The sequence below is a fragment of the Arachis ipaensis genome, chromosome B4 (assembly GCF_059453495.1).
Source record: "Arachis ipaensis isolate K30076 ecotype BB chromosome B4, ASM5945349v1, whole genome shotgun sequence".
Classification (NCBI taxonomy): Eukaryota; Viridiplantae; Streptophyta; class Magnoliopsida; order Fabales; family Fabaceae; genus Arachis; species Arachis ipaensis.
Window position 1 is genome coordinate 137,690,534 of NC_142439.1, and position 17,808 is coordinate 137,708,341.

Sequence of the window (17,808 nt, forward strand, 5' to 3'; positions counted from 1 at the left end):
CGTAGAGATTAAGGGTGACTGGGTGATGATGCTCTTTATCAATAGATTGGTATACAAAGAAGAAGAACAATTTTTTAGATATATTTTTCTTTTTGGTATGAAGGGGTAGGAGAGATTAGATTAAGATTCATAATAATCAAAGCAATTTTTTAATGTATATGAATAATGAAATGTATTTTAGTTTTTTTTTTTAAATTGATTCAGATTTAAAATTATAAAACTAAAGTTAATTGAATTTTGATTAAATTAAAGAATTAGGGTTGTTTTTGTTCAATATAAAAAAAAAGAATATTTAAATCTTTTTGAAAAAATTAAATAAAATATATTTTTATTTTTATTAAAATAAAAGAGTGATTTAGTAAAATCATTGATATGATATGTATTTAAAAAAATTAATTACTGACATAAAAAACAAAATTCACATGTCGTGTTTTAATTTCATATTTTTATTATATTGGTACGTATAAATTTATCATCCTACCAAATCAAACACCTTCTAATAAAAGTTAGCTTACAAATGATAATTATAAGTTGGAATCTTGAACATGCATTTTTTCTGGAGTCTTTTTGGTCAAAGACAGGTCTAATTTTACCCTTCACACACTAAAATAGTTTTTATGTAACATTTTTAGAATTCACCACCTCATCTATGGCTCTTGAAACCACAAATAAAATGCTCTACTCTTGCATCAGAATATGTAGCCATTTAATCAAGATATTGATTCATATATCTTAGTAGGACAAGAAGAAAATTGAAGAAAAGCATTTATGTAAATTTCCCCAAACAAGAAGATCATATAGAAAAAGATATATAACAAAAAGGACATTTTCTCCCTACACCCAAGGAGAGGAAAAAAGAAAGTTTAGTGTTTTTTAAGAACTTTAACTTCAAAAAATTTCAACTAAAGATCTAAACAAAATTAACTTGATGCTCAGTGTGCTATAAATCCCAAAAGGCAATGCACCTTGCAGCACCTCACACCAGATAGTATAAAACTAAATTAGATCCTTCTCAATTCTCATACAAACGTATGACTAGTTTTTATGATATAAAATTAAAAATGGTTCTGCGAAAAGGTCTCAGATACAATGCGGAGACAGCAGATTCTGACATATGATTATTCTTTAACATTTAAGCATTCATTACCTCATCTCTAGCTATTAAACAACCAATTGAAAAAGAAAATGGAAGGAGCTAGTAAGTTAAGTAGTCTTTCTTGTAATGCTACTTGGATAGAAGCCAAGGAGAAACAGGGAAAGAAACAGCGACACAAGACTGTTATTAGTGTCTACAGCATACCTAACAATGCGAAATTTGGAAAGAAAATCATACTTCCAAACTCTAAGTTATTGTTCGCTTGTATGTTCGTTGTTCACTAATATGCTTTTGGCAACATCATGTTGTTCAAAACATTCTTGGCGAGCTCAATGGCCTGCAAAGAAGATCAGCGGGTAAAGGTCACAGCTTTATACATGAAAACATAGCTAAACCTTAAGCCTCACCATACGACTGGACTGTAAGAAGCAAGAAAGTGATTAATGATAAATTGTAATTTCATACCATCAATAGTCAAATCTCATATCTGAATGCAACTTTATGCATGATGCATCTTGCTTGGTACTTTTTCATTAATCACAAAGCAATAGGGTGTAAAGCATAGGAGAATAGTTTACATACCAGTTTTCTTCTTCTTATCCTTATCCTTAATGTGACCGGGGAATGGAAAGAGACTCTCTGTGTATACACAGAAACTTCTATAGAAGTAATCATATTCCGAAAGAGGTCGAGGAGAATAATTTAGAAGCTCTCCACTGACGTTATATTTGACAAATCTTAACTTGTAATCCCAGGGAGTAAAATTTATCGCAATAATGTTACTTCCATTGGACATGCATAGAGGCATACCATAAGGAATCTCATATAAAATCCAAGATGACGGCACTTTATATTCTTTCATAACCCATATCTTAGTTTTATTGTTGTCATTGTCATACAAATACAAGGCTAGGCACCCTCCTAATATGGTGAGAATAATGAAATGGATGGGATAATCCCCTACGAGTTGTTGTGGAATAGATATCTTGGAGAAACTCCTTTCCTTCAAATCAAAGATAAGAATACCATCATCAATGTAACCTTTACTAGAGTAACACAACCAATGAATAGCGCCATGTAAGAACCACCCAAAAAGTTGATGCTTCCACCTACTCATGTATTTGGGGAGTGATGCATCGAGATTAATCCATGAATTGGTTCTCAACGAAAAGCAAACTAAGCGGTGTTGCTTGTAGTCATCATGCCAAGATAGAACTATTAAATAGTCATCTCGTGATGCATCGAAACCAAATCCATAGCGAATTAAATCATAGCGCGGGACCTTAATATGAGAGTAAGATATTGTTTTGCTGGATCCAGTCACTGGGTTCCATATAACAAGAAAATCTAGTTTTTTGTCTAAGAGAACAAAGCCTCTGCAGGATCCCATGGTACGAAAAAGAGAACATGACAATGATGGCATCTTCCTGAAAGGGAGAGATACCTCTTTGTGTGTTGTTGGTGCTGCTGCAACATCAAATAGCGTGTCAAGCTGAACACACCAAGCATTATTAGTACAGTTTTTTAGCAAGAAGAAGTGCGAATGGGAAGATGCGGCAGAGTTGAGGACGTAATGTGATTCCGCAAAGTCTGGATCGGATATGAGAGAGTGCCAAAGTTTTGAAATGAATCTGAGGCGAAACAGGTCTCCGGCGGGTACCCTTAGAAGGATTCGGTGAATGAGCTCCGGAGGGAGAATGTCATTCATGTCCATGCTCTTTCTCTTTTTGTTATGTGGTTTAGGGTTGTGCGTTGTGAGTTGTGACAATTCACATGTGATCTCCTATATTTTATAGATGGTCAAGCGTCTAATTTTAATTTAATTTGTTTTTTATAATAATTTATAAATATTTAAGTTTTTTAATTTTTAAATTTAAAATTTTTTTTTTTTAGCAATTAGACAATAATTTTTAGATATCATAGTAAACACTTTTATATATTTTCATAATCAATCTTATAAAAATAGAGAATCACATAAATAAAGATATTTAAAATATCAAAAGATATTTTTTAATAATTAAAATTTAATATATATAATCGATTAAATTGTATTATTTTTGTCAAAATTAGACCAGACAAATCGAATATTTAACTAAACTTTGAACCGATTTAAATTAATATTTTTTTATAAAAAATAACTATAATCTTTTTATTATAAAAAATTACTAAAATATTTCTATTATATATATATATATATATTAATTTTAAAAATTCTAAATTATAACCCTATAATGACATAGAGAGAGGAGAATGGTTATAATTTAGAGTTTTTAAAATTTATATATATATATATATATATAATAGAAGTATTTTAATCATTTTCTATAATAGGAGTATTGTAAAGATTTTTTATTTTAATAAATAAATTAATTATAATTATTACTGAAATAAATAATTTAAAAAATATTTACTATGTTTATTTTTTCAATTTTCGTATATCTCGTGTAAACGAGTTACATGAAAAATTATCTCGTTATATATATTTATAAATATAAAAATATATTTTCTGAAAACAATAAAAAATATTTTACCATGCAATTAGTACTTAAAAAAGTTGGTAGAAGAGATCAAACAGTTTGATCAATTAATACTTAAAAAGAGTTCATAAAATTTTTTTGATTAAATTATAAATCGAATTTGATTGATTTAAATTTGAAAAATAAAAAATTTGTACGTTATTCAAGTTTTATGATGAGAATAAATAAAATAAAAAAAGAATGGAGAAATAATATTTTAATTGTGTGTTAGGGAGATAAATAAAACAGAGGAAAGGCGGGAGATAATTGTTTGCCAATTGTTAGAAAGGTTGATGGGGATAAATAAAAAGTAGGAAATAATCGTTTGCCTATTATTAGGAGAGGTTTCCCAATTATTAAGAGAGGTTGACGAAAATAAATAAATAGAGAAAGAGTGGGACTGTGGAAGATAACCGTTTCAATTCTCTTATCATTTTTTCTGTTTTATTTATCGTGCATCAACTTCATATTTCCCCATCTTTTAAATATATTTCTATCCAATAAACAAAATTTAAATATATTTCAAATTTTTATATACTCTCGTTCAAATTTTTATGTACTTAACAAACAAAATTTAAAATATATATAATTTAAATTAAAAAATTAATACTTAAGAGAGGGCATAAAAATTTATAACAAAAAAAATAAGCTGGTTTTTCCTCTAAGAGAACAAACAAAGCCTATGCATGATTCCAAGAGACGAAAAAGGGAACATGGCCTTCCTGGAAGGGAGAGATACCTCTTTGAATGTTGGTGGTGCTGCTGCAACATCAAATAGCGTGTCTAAGGGAACACAGCAAGCATTAGTATAGTCTTTTACCAACAAGACCGAACGGGAAGATGCGGAGTGGAAGTTGTAATGCGATTCCGCAAAGTGTGGATCGGAAATGAGAGAGTGCCAAAGTTTTGAAACGAATCTGAGGCGAAACAGGTCTTTGGCGGGTACCCTTAGAAAGATTCGGTGAATGAGCTCCTGAGGGAGGATGTCATTCATGCCCAGGTGCTTCCTCTCCATGCTCCTTCTCTTTTTGTTTTGTGGTTAGGGTTGTCAGTTGTGACAATTCACATAACAAGTGATCTCTCATTTTAGGAGACATGTGGCGGCTTCATATGAGATCCTATTGTGGCAGGTCTAAAAAGTAGCTATGTAAAAAGACGAAGTCAGAGTAGCTTAGATCATTGGTTTGTTTAGCTGTTAGGTCACTTCAGCACCAGGCTTTAGAGGGAGGCAAGATTTTAAAATCTCACTAAAATATGAAATCACAGAATCTTGATTTTTTCGTGACAGAGAAATATGCGCCTGCTCAATTGTAACTGTGCCTGCATTAGCCAGACTTATCCATATATAACGACATTCACCTTCATATAAAATGATGGCACCATCACCTCCAACAACACGTGATATCAGCAATGGAAGTGGTGGAACTACAGAAATATTTGGAACGGTTACATTCTTCGACTTTGAAGATCCACAAGATCGAAAAGGATCAGAAAGGACAAGTCCTTGGGTTGCCCCAAAAAGTAGATTGTCAACCTTTTTAAAAAGATGTTCAGTAATAACACCAAAACAATGAACAATGCACCTAGAAATTGTAACCGATCCCACTGATGTTGGAATGCCTGATAAGGTGATCACTTTCGATGAATTTGGCAAGAGTTTTACACTCATGAAAAAGCATCTAAGTTTTCTTAATGAACAGATAGGTATATCAACCCTTAAATCAAAGCCACATGGGTTTGCCAATTCCACCATGACCTGGATAGGCTCTCCAACAACCCAAATAAGTTCTTGCTTCTTGACATTGATTGGATCTCCTTTACTGAAGGGTGTATAAATGAATGGACCTGAAGGAGCAGAACGTGCCCACCAGTCTAATCTAGATGGATTCCGTTTTACAATGTCCATTTGTATCGGGAGGAACGAAAAAGAATGCAACCTGAAAACAATTAGTAATCAAACTGTTACCCTTTGTCCATTTGTATTGGATAGTCATGATGTAAATTGTCAAACTGAAAATTAAATGTTTAACCGAGTAAACACCTTATAAAAGGTAAAGCAGGATCAGCACATCGTGTCCCCGGTGGCAGCCTATCTGCTGAATTTGAAAGGGCATTTGCAAGGCCATTTTGACCAGCAGGAGTTACTAGAGGATAGTAGTGTCTGAGAAGTCGGGCTGCAACACTCCATGCAGTAAGAAGATCTCCGACACGAACTGCAGAGAGCAGAATTTCTCTCAGCACAACCATGTGGAGGGTACTCCATTGAGACTCGAATAATGAAACTGCTGATTAGTGATAAGTTTTCTCACTATCTCCATTTCCCTTCTTTGAATAATTAATGGTATGAATTACATTAAAAATGCATTATTTTATTAAGAAAAAACTCTTCAATCTATTAATGTTATTTTGAGTCTCTAATTTCAGTCAAAGCTTTCATGCTAGACTTTTCACCTTCAATAATTTATATGATGTACTTAAAATTTAAAATAAGATGCCGAGAAGGTTCAGGTAGTGCACACGTGATGTGTAAAAGTAAGAAAATTCAAGTTTCAAATCAAAATGTATCTATTCAAGGCATAAGATGATCATATATCTTTTTAAAAAAGCAAGGCCTGTGTGACTAGGCAGTTCAATATTCAAAAGAGATATGGTGCATAAATAGCTCAGTGTTGTAAACTCACATTTTTATAACCGTCGACCAAGAACTTACTTCTCAAATCTTAAAACCTTCCAAAACTGACAAAATTCAACAAGAAATCAATCCTAGTGGATTATAGCAACAAAGGCAACTATGTCAATTGCGCTATATAATACTAAAAAAATCAAAACGGTGAATTGATACCAATAATAAAAATATTTTTAAAACTAAACAATTCATCAGGACTCAATCCCTCAAAATTGAACATATTAAGGTAGTAAGACAGTTTTATGTTTTAACGCTTAGAAAACAGAATTAAAATCAGTTTATTTGATGCTAAATCTTTAGAAAGACTAAAAATTTCATTGGATCATGGTGGCAAGTAAGCTTAGCTAGAATTGGAAGCACACCGGAGAATCAAATGAGAGAGGAAAAGAAAATCACCTGAGAATCGTTGGGGCAGAAGGCGAAACATCAATGCACAAGCGAAGAAGAGTAGGACCTACAAGAAGCGTTAAATTGATCAATGACTAAGTCAAGATCAGGGGAGAAAGGGCAATGGCAGAATCCGATGAAAAAGGGTGAAGAACTGCTGTCCGGTAGAGATTAGGGGTGAGATTGCTCTTTATCAGTAGATTGGTATACAAAGAAAAAGAACAAATTTTTAGATATATTTTTCTTTTTGATATGAAGGGATAGGAGAGATTAGATTAAGGTTCATGATAAACAAAACAATTTTTTAGTGTATATGAATAATGAAATGTGTTTTGGTTTTGATTTTTAAATTAATTCAAATTTAAAATTATAAAACTAAAGTTAATTGAATTTTGATTAAATTAAAAAATTAGAGTGGTTTTTGTTCAACATAAAAAAAGGATATTTAAGTCTTTTTATAAAAATTAAATAAAATTTATTTTATTTTTATTAAAGTATAAGGGTGATTTAGTAAAATCATTGATATAATATGTATTTAAAAAAATTAATTATTGATGTAAAAAATATAATCCACATGTCATGTTTTAATTTGTCCATATTTTTATTGTACTGATACGTATAAATTTATGTTCCTACCGAATTAAACACCTTTTAATAAAAGTTAGCTAACAAATGATAATCATAACTTGGAATTTTGAACATGCATTTTCTATGGAGTTTTTTTGGTCAAAAGCAGGTTCAATTTTACCCTTCACACACTAAAATAGTTTTTATGTAACATTTTTAGAATTCACCACCTCATCTATAGCTCTTGAAACCACAAATAAAATGCTCTACTCTTGCATCAGAATATGTAGCCATTTAATCAATATATTGATTCATATATCTTAGTAGGACAAGAAGAAAATTGAAAAAAAGCATCTATGTAAATTTTCCCAAACAAGAAGATCATATAGAAAAAGATATATATATAACAAAAAAGACATTTTCTCCCTACACCCAAGGAGAGGAAAAAAGAAAGTTTAATGTTTTTTAAGAACTTTAACTTCAAAAAATTTCAACTAAAGATCCCAACAAAATTAACTTGATGCTCAGTGTGCTATAAATCCCAAAAGCCAATGCACCTTGCAGCACCTCACACCAGATAGTATAAAACTAACTTAGATTCTTCTCATACAAAAGTATGACTATTTTTTATGATATAGAATTAAAAATGGTTCTGTGAAAAGGCCTCAGATACAAGGATCAATAGCAATGCCGAGACAGCAGATTCTAACATGATTGTTCTTTAACATTTAAGCTATTAAACAACCAAATGAAAATGGAAGGAGCTAGTAAGTTAAGTAGTCTTTTTTGTAATGATACTTGGATAGAAGCCAAGGAGAAACAGGGAAAGAAACAGCTACACAAGACTGTTATTAGTGTCCACAGCATAGCTAACAAGGTGAAATTTGGAAAGAAAATCATACTTCCAAAGCAAAATAAGATTGAAGTTTTTCGATCTTCTTCATGCTCAACTTGTGAACCCTACGATTTATTTACAAGTCTAAGTTGTTCGCCTGTATGTTCTTTGTTCACTAATATGCTTGCTCCATATTCTCTTCCTTTATTTGACCCCATTGTCATTCTAATCTTTGGCAACATCATCATGTTGTTCAAAACATTCTTGGCCTGCAAAGAAGATCAGCGGGTAAAAGTCACGGCTTTAGACATGAAAACATAGCTAAACCTTAAGCCTCACCATAAGACTGGACTGTAAGAAGCAAGAAAGTGATTAATGATAAATTGTAATTTCATACCATCAATAGTCAAATCTCATATCTAAATGCATCTTTATGCATGATGGATCTTGCTTGGTACTTTTACATTAATCACAAAGCAATAGGGTGCAAAGCATAGGAGAATAGTTTACATACCAGTTTTCTTCTTCTTATCCCAATCCTTAATGTCATCGGAGAATAGCAAGAGACTCTCTGTATATACACAGAAACTTTCAGAGAAATGATAATATTGAGGACGAGGGGGAGGAGAATAATTTAGAAGCTCTCCACTGACGTTATATTTGGCAAACCTTATATTGGAATACATCTGAGTAAAATTAAGCGCAATAATGTCACTTCTATTGGATATGCATAGAGGCATACCATAAGGAATCTCATATATTAAAATCCAAGATGACGGCACTTTATATTCTTTCATAACCCATATCTTAGTTTTATTGTTGTCAACGTCATTCCAATACAAGGCTAGGCACCCTCCTAATATGATGAGATTGATGGGATGACATCCTTCGAGTTGTTTTGGCATAGATATCTTGGAGAAACTCCTTTCCTTCAAATCAAAGATAAGAATACCATCATCAATGTAATCTTGACTAGAGTAACACAACCAATGAATAGCGCCATGTAAGAACCACCCAGAAAGTTGCTGCTTCCACCTACACATGGATTTGGGGAGTGCTGCATCGAGATTAATCCATGAATTGGTTCTCAACGAAAAGCAAACTAAACGGTGTTGCATGTAGTTATCAAGCCAAGATAGAACTATTAAATAGTCATCTCGTGATGCATCGAAACCAAATCCATATTGAATTAAATCATGGCACGGGACCTTAATATGAGAGTAAGATATTGTTTTGCTGGATCCAGTCACTGGATTCAATATAACAAGAAAATCTGGTTTTTTTAAGAGAACAAAGCCTCTGCAGGATCCCACGGTACGAAAAAGAGAACATGGCAATGATGGCATCTTCCTGGAAGGGAGAAATACCTCTTTGTGTGTTGGTGGTGCTGCTGCAACATCAAATAGCGTGTCGAGCTGAATACACCAAGCATGAGTACAGTTTTTTACCAAGAAGAAGTGCGAATGGGAAGATGCGGCAGAGTTGAGGTCGTAATGTGATTCCGCAAAGTCTCGATCGGATATGAGAGAGTGCCAAAGTTTTGAAATGAATCTGAGGCGAAACAGGTCTCTGGCGGGTACCCTTAGAAGGATTCGGTGAATGAGCTCTGGAGGGAGGATGTCATTCATGCCCATGTGCTTCCTCTCCATGCTCCTTCTCTTTTTGTTATGTGGTTAGGGTTGTGCGTTGTGACAATTCACATGTGATCTCCTATTTATAGATGGTCAAGCCTGTAATTTTAATTTAATTTATTTTTTATAATTATTTTTAAATATTTAAGTTTTTAAATTTTTATATTTTTAAATTTAAAATTAATTATTTAATTTTTCTAGCAATTAGACGATAATTTTTAGATATCATAGTAAACACTTTTATATATTTTCGTAATCAATCTTATAAAAATAGGGAATCACATCAATAAGGTCCAGTTTAGGTAAACGACTTAAATAAGCTCTTTTAGAAAAAACTTAAAGAATAAGAATTTTTATTAATAACAGCTTATAAATAAGTTATTTTGTATTTGAATTTTTATTTATAGAAATACTTATTTTAAAGTTTTAGCGTTTGGATAAATAACTCAAAAAATACAATTTTTGTTTTCACAAAAAATGGATATTAAAATAACGATGATAACAAATTCTTTTCAATATTGAATGTTGATTTTCTATAACCTAATCATTAAAATTACAATTGTTTAGACAATTAATTCTTTATAATAGCACAATAATAATAGCAGCTATATAAAAATAAAATCACATGAAAAAAATAAAATTAAAACTGAGATGTTATACCACACACAATGTTAAATACAAATTTAATAATAAAAATAGAGTAATAAAATGATAAAAAAAAAACTAGAAGGAATATATGCAATAGGTGGTTCAGATGGAATATTATTTTAAAATGGTGGTAGATGGTTAATATTTTCAGCAGATAAATCATTACATGAAAATGATGGTAGAAGGCCAATACTTCTAGCAGCTGATAGAACCTTGGATGAAAATGGTGATGGGGAGCCAGGAATGAAAGTAGATTTTTTTATTTTGAGATGTTTTTTTACGGAAATGATAGAATGACTTCTCGAAGAGCGCAAAAGTCATATATTTCTACTTTTTCAAAAAACTTTGAATTAACTTTTTGGAGAAGTTAAAAGTTTTTTTTAAAATAATGCTAAACAAGCGTACAGTGACTTTTCATAATTCAAAAAAAAAAAAAATAAAATAACTTCTACTACTTTGAATAACAAATTTTAATTTAGAGTAATTTGTTACCGAATTAAATAAGAATATTAAATAAATCTAACTTTACTATTTTGTACGCTTTCCAAAATAACTTCTTAAAGGTAGAACTTATATATTTTACTTTTATAAAATTTAAAATAGTACAACTAAATATTCTATAAATATTGTCATTTATTTAGTTTTTTTAATATTAATTTAAAAAAAACTAAAACAAACACATTCAAATATGTTTAGTATTTTTTTAATTTAAAAACAAATCTAAAAAAAAAAGAATAACTAAATTAAAATTTAAAATTTAAATCTTCCTAACACTAACACATAATAAATAAAATTCTAAATATTCTTTTGAATATAGATTTTAACTAGTCACCTCTCTACAAATTTAGAGCTGCAGCGCCTCCCCTCCTTGCCAAGTTCGTCTTCTCCAGGACCGCGCACCTTCTCCCGCGACGAGCTCCCCCTCCCCCTGCGAAGAACTTCTCCATCCGCGATGCGCAGTTCCATAGGCAACCCGCAGCACCCCCGCACGCCTCTTTCGTTCTAGGTCTCCTCCACCGCCACAATCCTTCTTCGTCTGAGATAATTCTACTTGCACAACTATGTATGATTGAGAGTTTTGTAAAATAAATGTTATGTAGATGTGCTAAACTCTAATTTTTAAAGAATAAGTAGCATTTTTGAATACAGAAACTTACCTAATAAAATTTTTTTGGAAAAAAATATCGATACGATATTTTTTATGGACCCATTAAGAAGAAAACTTTTTTTTTCAATAGCCAATCCAAAACTAACCCTTTCCCTTTTAGTTTTAGGTTTTCAAGGCAATTTCAAGTCCCGGGAACCGGAGTTGAGTGAATTGGTATATGAATTGCGAAAAGCTCAACAATCCAAGCATGCATAAGAAGAAGAGGCTGAAGCACACAGTGAACAAAGCAAAAGAGGAATTCACCATGGAAAAAATGATGAATGACAAAAGCAAGAGCATCCACGACATCCTCCCTCTTAACCTGATTCACAAGAATCCTTCTGCGGGTGCCAATCAGACATCTCACTCGTCTCAGGTGTGTTTTCAAGCTGTGTTGCTCTCTCATTTCTGATCGTGACTTTGCTGAATTGCATTTTCACCACTATTCCGCTGCCACCAACGCATGCTTCTTCATGAAAAACGACACTATGGCTTACTTGGTTTATGGAACCCACTGACATCCAGCAAAAGAATATCCTACTCTCATATTGTTCATCGAAGTAAGCCCCATGGCCGTAGGATTGCCTACGATGTGTATCTGCATGGATTTGGTTATGATGCATCACATGATTATTACTTACTTCTTGTAGCTTGGTGCGATTGCTAAGGACAATATCATTTGGATTTAAATATAATTTATTATGATAAATTTTTTTTTTTACCAAATATAGGAAACTTGAACCCGTAATTTCTTAATTGAGTATGAAGAGACTATGTCATTTGAGCTATGATAAATTAACTACATCAACTAATTGATTTATTATATATTTAACTATTACATAATTTATTATAATTTATATTAATGTGATTTAGTAGTATTTTTTAATTTATTTCTTTTAATGTTCTGTTAGTATTTTTTAATTTATTTTTTTATTTATTAAATCAAATTAATTATACTAATTATCTGTATTAATTAATTAATTAGATTAATTAATTAATCATTAAAATAATAAATCTATATAAAATAGGTTCTCGAGATATTTTTCACTGATAATTAAATCAAATTAAATTATATTTATTGAGCTAAATTTAAATCATGTGAATTAAGGACTAAATTAAAATAAGATGATTTTTTACTTATTCAAATTGAATGCAATAAATAAAATTAATTTTGTTAGATAATTATGGTCTTCTGGTCTTCTATATATAAATAGCCACACAAAATTATAAAAATCATCATTATTTTTATCGGTTTTGCTATTTCAACTCTTTTTTTTTATGTATAAATGTACTCAAAATAAGAAGGTATGGATGAGTGTTTCATTAATCAATAGAGATTAGGGGTAAGGTTGCTCTTTATCAGTAGATTGGTATAAAGAAGAAGAACAATTTTTTAGATATATTTTTCTTTTTGATATATATGAAGGGGGTAGGAGAAATTAAATTAAGGTTCATGATAAACAAAGCAATTTTTTAGTGTATATGAATAATGAAATATATTTTGGTTTTGATTTTTAAATTGATTCAGAGTTAAAATTATAAAACTAAAGTTAATTGAATTTTGATTAAATTAAAGAATTAGGGTTGTTTTTGTTCAATATAAAAAAAAAAGATATTTAAGTCTTTTTATGAAAATTAAATAAAATTTATTTTTATTTTTATTAAAGTATAAGGATGATTTAGTAAAATCATTGATATGATATATATTTAAAAAAATTAATTATTGACGTAAAAAATATAATCTACATGATATGTTTTAATTTATCCATATTTTTATTATAATGGTATGTATAAATTTATTGTCCTACCGAATCAAACACCTTTTAATAAAAGGAAAAGTATAGGTAACAAACAAGATTTTTGAACAATGTGTAAACAATGTGAATTAATAGGGTTAAAAGAATAAATTTAATTAGTAGCATTAAATTAGGATGTAGTGTATTTTTATTTGATTGGTGGTTGTTCATGTTGTTCAAAATTTTCATTGTTTCCTAGCACTCCCCTTAATAAAAATTAGCTAACAAATGATAATCATAAGTTGGAATCGTGAGTGAACATGCATTTTCTATGGAGTTTTTTTGGTCAAAGGCAGGTCCAATTTTACCCTTCACACACTAAAATAGTTTTTATGTAACATTTTTAGAATTCGCCACCTCATCTATAGCTCTTGAAACCACAAATAAAATGCTCTACTCTTGCATCAGAATATGTAGCCATTTAATCAAGATATTGATTCATATATCTTAGTAGGACAAGAAGAAAATTGAAGAAAAGCATCTATGTAAATTTCCCCAAACAAGAAGATCATATAGAAAAAGATATATAACAAAAAAGACATTTTCTCCCTACACCCAAGGAGAGGAAAAAAGAAAGTTTAGTGTTTTTTAAGAACTTTTTAACTTCAAAAAATTTCAACTTAAGATCCCAACAAAATTAACTTGATGCTCAGTGTGCTATAAATCCCAAAAGCCAATGCACCTTGCAGCACCTCACACCAGATAGTGTAAAACTAACTTAGATTCTTCTCATACAAAAGTATGACTATTTTTTATGATATAGAATTAAAAATGGTTCTGTGAAATGGCCTCAGATACAAGGATCAATAGCAATGCGGAGACAGCAGATTCTGACATGATTGTTCTTTAACATTTAAGCTATTAAACAACCAGATGAAAATGAAAATGGAAGGAGCTAGTAAGTTAAGTAGTCTTTTTTGTAGTGATACTTGGATAGAAGCCAAGGAGAAACAGGGAAAGAAACAGCTACACAAGACTGTTATTAGTGTCCACAGCATAGCTAACAATGCGAAATTTGAAAAGAAAATCATACTTCCAAACTCTAAGTTGTTCGGTTGTATGTTCGTTGTTCACTAATATGCTTGCTCCATATTCTCTTCCTTTATTTGACCCCATTGTCATTCTAATCTTTGACAACATCATCATGTTGTTCAAAACATTCTTGGCCTGCAAAGAAGATCGGCGGGTAAAGGTCACGGCTTTAGACATGAAAACATAGCTAAACCTTATGGATTAATGATAAATTGTAATTTCATACCATCAATAGTCAAATCTCATATCTGAATGCAACTTTATGCATGATGCATCTTGCTTGGTACTTTTTTCATTAATCACAAAGCAATAGAAAGAAACAGGTATAATAGGGTGCAAAGCATAGGAGAATAGTTTACATACCAGTTTTATTCTTCTTATTCCTATCCTTAATGTCACCCGGAAATGGAAAGAGACTCTCTGTGTATACACAGGAACTTCTATAGAAGTATTTATATTCAGAAAAAGGTAGAGGAGAATAATTTAGAAGCTCTCCATTGACGTTATATTTGACAAATCTTAACTTGGAATACCGCATAGTACAATTTAGCGCAATAATGTCACTTCCATTGGACATGCATATAGGCACATTGTTACCATAAGGAATCTTATACATTAAAATCCAAGATGACGGCACTTTATATTCTTTCATAACCCATATCTCAGTTTTATGCTTGTCATCCGAACACAAGGCTAGGCACCCTCCTAGTGTGATGAGATAGATGGGGTAACACCCTACGAGTTGTTTTGGTATAGATATCTTTGAGAAACTCCTCTCCTTCAAATCAAAGATAAGAATATCATCATCAATGTAATCTTCACTAGAACAACACAACCAATGAATAGCACCATGTAAGAACAAATCAGAACGTTTCCGCTGCTTCCACCTACCCAGGGGTTTGGGGAGTGCTGCATCGAGATTAATCCATGAATTGGTTCTCAACGAAAAGCAAACTAAGCGGTGTTGGTTGTAGTTATCAAGCCAAGATAGAACTATTAAATAGTCATCACGTGATGCATCGAAACCAAATCCATATCGAAATGCATCATCGGGCTGGATCTCTGAGGCGATATGAGAGTAAGATATTGTTTTGCTGGATCCGGTCAGTGGATTCCATATAACAAGAAAATTAGCTGGTTTTTCCTCTAAGAGAAGAAAACCTCTGCAGGATCCCAAGAGACTAAAAAGAGAATATGGCGTCTTCCTGGAAGGGAGAGATACCTCTTTGAATGTTGGTGGTGCTGCTGCAACATCAAATAGCGTGTCTAAGGGAACACAGCAAGCATTAGTATAGTCTTTTACCAAGAAGAGCGAACGGGAAGATGCGGAGTGGAAGTTGTAATGCGATTCCGCAAAGTGTCGATCGGAAATGAAAGAGTGCCAAAGTTTTGAAACGAATCTGAGGCGAAACAGGTCTTTGGCGGGTACCCTTAGAAAGATTCGGTCAATGAGCTCCTGAGGGAGGATGTCATTCATGCCCAGCTGATTCCTCTCCATGCTCCTTCTCTTTTTGTTTTGTGGTTAGGGTTGTCAGTTGTGACAATTCACATAACATGTGATCTCTCATTTTAGGATTTTGTTACTGTGTAGATTGGAACTTGTATTTACACATGCAGAGGACATTGGCGGCTTCATATGAGATCCTATTGTGGTAGGTCTAAAAAGTAGCCGTGTAAAAGGACAAAATCAAAGTAAGCTTAGGTCATTATTGAAATTAGTAGGTTTGTTTAACTTTTTAGGTTTAGTTTACTAATAAGAAATATTAAGTTAATTTTTTTAGACGTTAGACCAGGTGTAGAACTGTAAAAGGTATGCGTTACTTTTTTTTTTTTTTTTGGGACTTAAAGGTACATCTTGCTTGTGTTGTGAGCCTTGTGGCATTGAGAGGATTATGAATTTATTGACATTGTAATAAATTTAGGCTTACAACGTGGATTGGTTCCAGTTATAATGTGCAAAGAGTGATGTGTTCATAAAATTGATTTTGGTTGATGAGTTTATAGAATTGATTTGTTGTGTGGGTTAATGAATGTGAAGTTAAACCCTAAATTATAAATCCTATTTAGGGTCTATGAATTTAATTTTACAAAATTAATTTTGAATAGAAGTAAGTTTATATCAACATAATTTATAATGAATGTTATATTATTCGAATAATATTAATTAAAAAATTAAAATTATTTTTAAAAAGATAATTAATAAAAAATATGACATTAAATTATAATATAATTTTTTTTAAGCATATTTTCTTTTTGGTATTTTTTAGTATGTTTTTGTATAGTTTTTTTTTAGCACTTTTAATGTTCTTTTTTGGTGTCGTATAATTTTTCAGTACTATCATTTATGGCTAATTTTTGTTTAATTTGCTCTATCTAATGGGACTAACAATTCCATTTATAAAAAAAAAATATTTGGAAGATAGGAAACTCGAACCTGCAACCTTTTAATTGAGTATGGAGAGTCTATGCCATTTGAGTTTATAGCCAATGAGTAATAGCTCAAATGGCATAGTCTCCCCATACTCAATTAAGAGGTTGCGGGTTCGAGTCTCCTATCTTTGGTAAAAAAAATAAAAAAAAAAAAAAAAAAAAAAAACAATTCCGTTTATAAAAAAATAATAACAATAATCATAATAAACTAGAACCACACAACTAAGTTGAGTTGATCTAGTGTTAGCTCACTAGTTCGCTTAAGTAAATGTCGGAGGTTCGAATCCCGCCTTGTAGTTGAGTTGGTCTAGTGGTTAGCTCACTAATTCACTAATAAGATCAATGATGAATCGTTTATATTACAAGAGAATTACAATAAAATACAATACATAAACTTTATAATGATTGATTTTACAAAACTATACAAAAATAAAATAAAATGAAATTAGAATCCATACTTTATAGTACTTTTAATACTGTTTTATTTAATATTATTTTAGACTATTATAACCTTTTATTACTTATAACTCTATAATTAAGTTATAGTTAATTTTTTATTTGATTTATTCTTTGTAGCGGGATAAAAAATTGTTGAAGTGAATTGTGGCAAAAATTTTTAGTTATGGAGATCCAGAATGTGTTATGCCCATCAGTTATAGAGAGGTGACGTGCTATAAAGGTGCAGCAACTAAAATATTTTCATATAAATTTTTCAACTTAGCAACAGCTTCAAGGTTCAGTCATGAGTCATGATAACCAATACAAAATTCCACTCAGTCATTATTTTCAGCGACAAAAAATAAATTAAATCAATCATATTTTAGCAACAACATCAACTTTCAGCAACCAAAATGAAGTTGCATAGATGAATTACAGCGACACAATTCAGCAACAAATATTAGAAAAATTTGTTGGAACTAAGCACATCGGGGATCAGCTGCTGTCGACGAGACTCCATGCAAGCATACGATATTGACGTCCTACTCCAGGATGTGCTGCTTCTAGGGAAGATACCGAACAGAAGGCACACGACTGAG

At 31.3% G+C, this 17,808-nt stretch overlaps 2 protein-coding genes and 1 pseudogene across 2 annotated transcripts; all 3 read right to left on the minus strand.

Annotated features, from left to right (window-relative positions):
* Positions 1-1,347: 1,347 nt before the first annotated feature.
* On the minus strand, positions 1,348-2,816 carry LOC107637163 (F-box protein CPR1-like; annotated as a pseudogene).
* A 5,254-nt stretch (positions 2,817-8,070) lies between these two features.
* On the minus strand, positions 8,071-9,774 carry LOC107635128 (F-box/kelch-repeat protein At3g23880-like). The gene is made up of 2 exons (XM_021121891.2): positions 8,602-9,774; positions 8,071-8,356 (listed from the first exon to the last, which is right to left on the minus strand). The coding sequence occupies exons 1-2, from the start codon at positions 9,734-9,736 to the stop codon at positions 8,313-8,315; spliced, it is 1,179 nt and encodes a 392-aa protein (XP_020977550.1). The 5' UTR covers positions 9,737-9,774; the 3' UTR covers positions 8,071-8,312.
* Positions 9,775-14,372: 4,598 nt separating this feature from the next.
* On the minus strand, positions 14,373-15,839 carry LOC110262459 (F-box/kelch-repeat protein At3g23880-like). The gene is made up of 2 exons (XM_021121892.2): positions 14,705-15,839; positions 14,373-14,476 (listed from the first exon to the last, which is right to left on the minus strand). The coding sequence occupies exons 1-2, from the start codon at positions 15,837-15,839 to the stop codon at positions 14,433-14,435; spliced, it is 1,179 nt and encodes a 392-aa protein (XP_020977551.1). The 3' UTR covers positions 14,373-14,432.
* Between the last annotated feature and the right edge of the window lie 1,969 nt (positions 15,840-17,808).

Bases quoted from the DNA above. Each gene is read 5' to 3' on its own strand.
- LOC107635128 (XM_021121891.2), bottom strand. From the start codon at position 9,736: ATGGAGAGGAAGCACATGGGCATGAATGACATCCTCCCTCCAGAGCTC. The intron at 8,357-8,601 runs GTATGTAAACTA...TCTTCTTTGCAG, and splicing joins GGATAAGAAGAAGAAAACTG to GCCAAGAATGTTTTGAACAA.
- LOC110262459 (XM_021121892.2), bottom strand. From the start codon at position 15,839: ATGGAGAGGAATCAGCTGGGCATGAATGACATCCTCCCTCAGGAGCTC. The intron at 14,477-14,704 runs GTATGTAAACTA...TCTTCTTTGCAG, and splicing joins GAATAAGAAGAATAAAACTG to GCCAAGAATGTTTTGAACAA.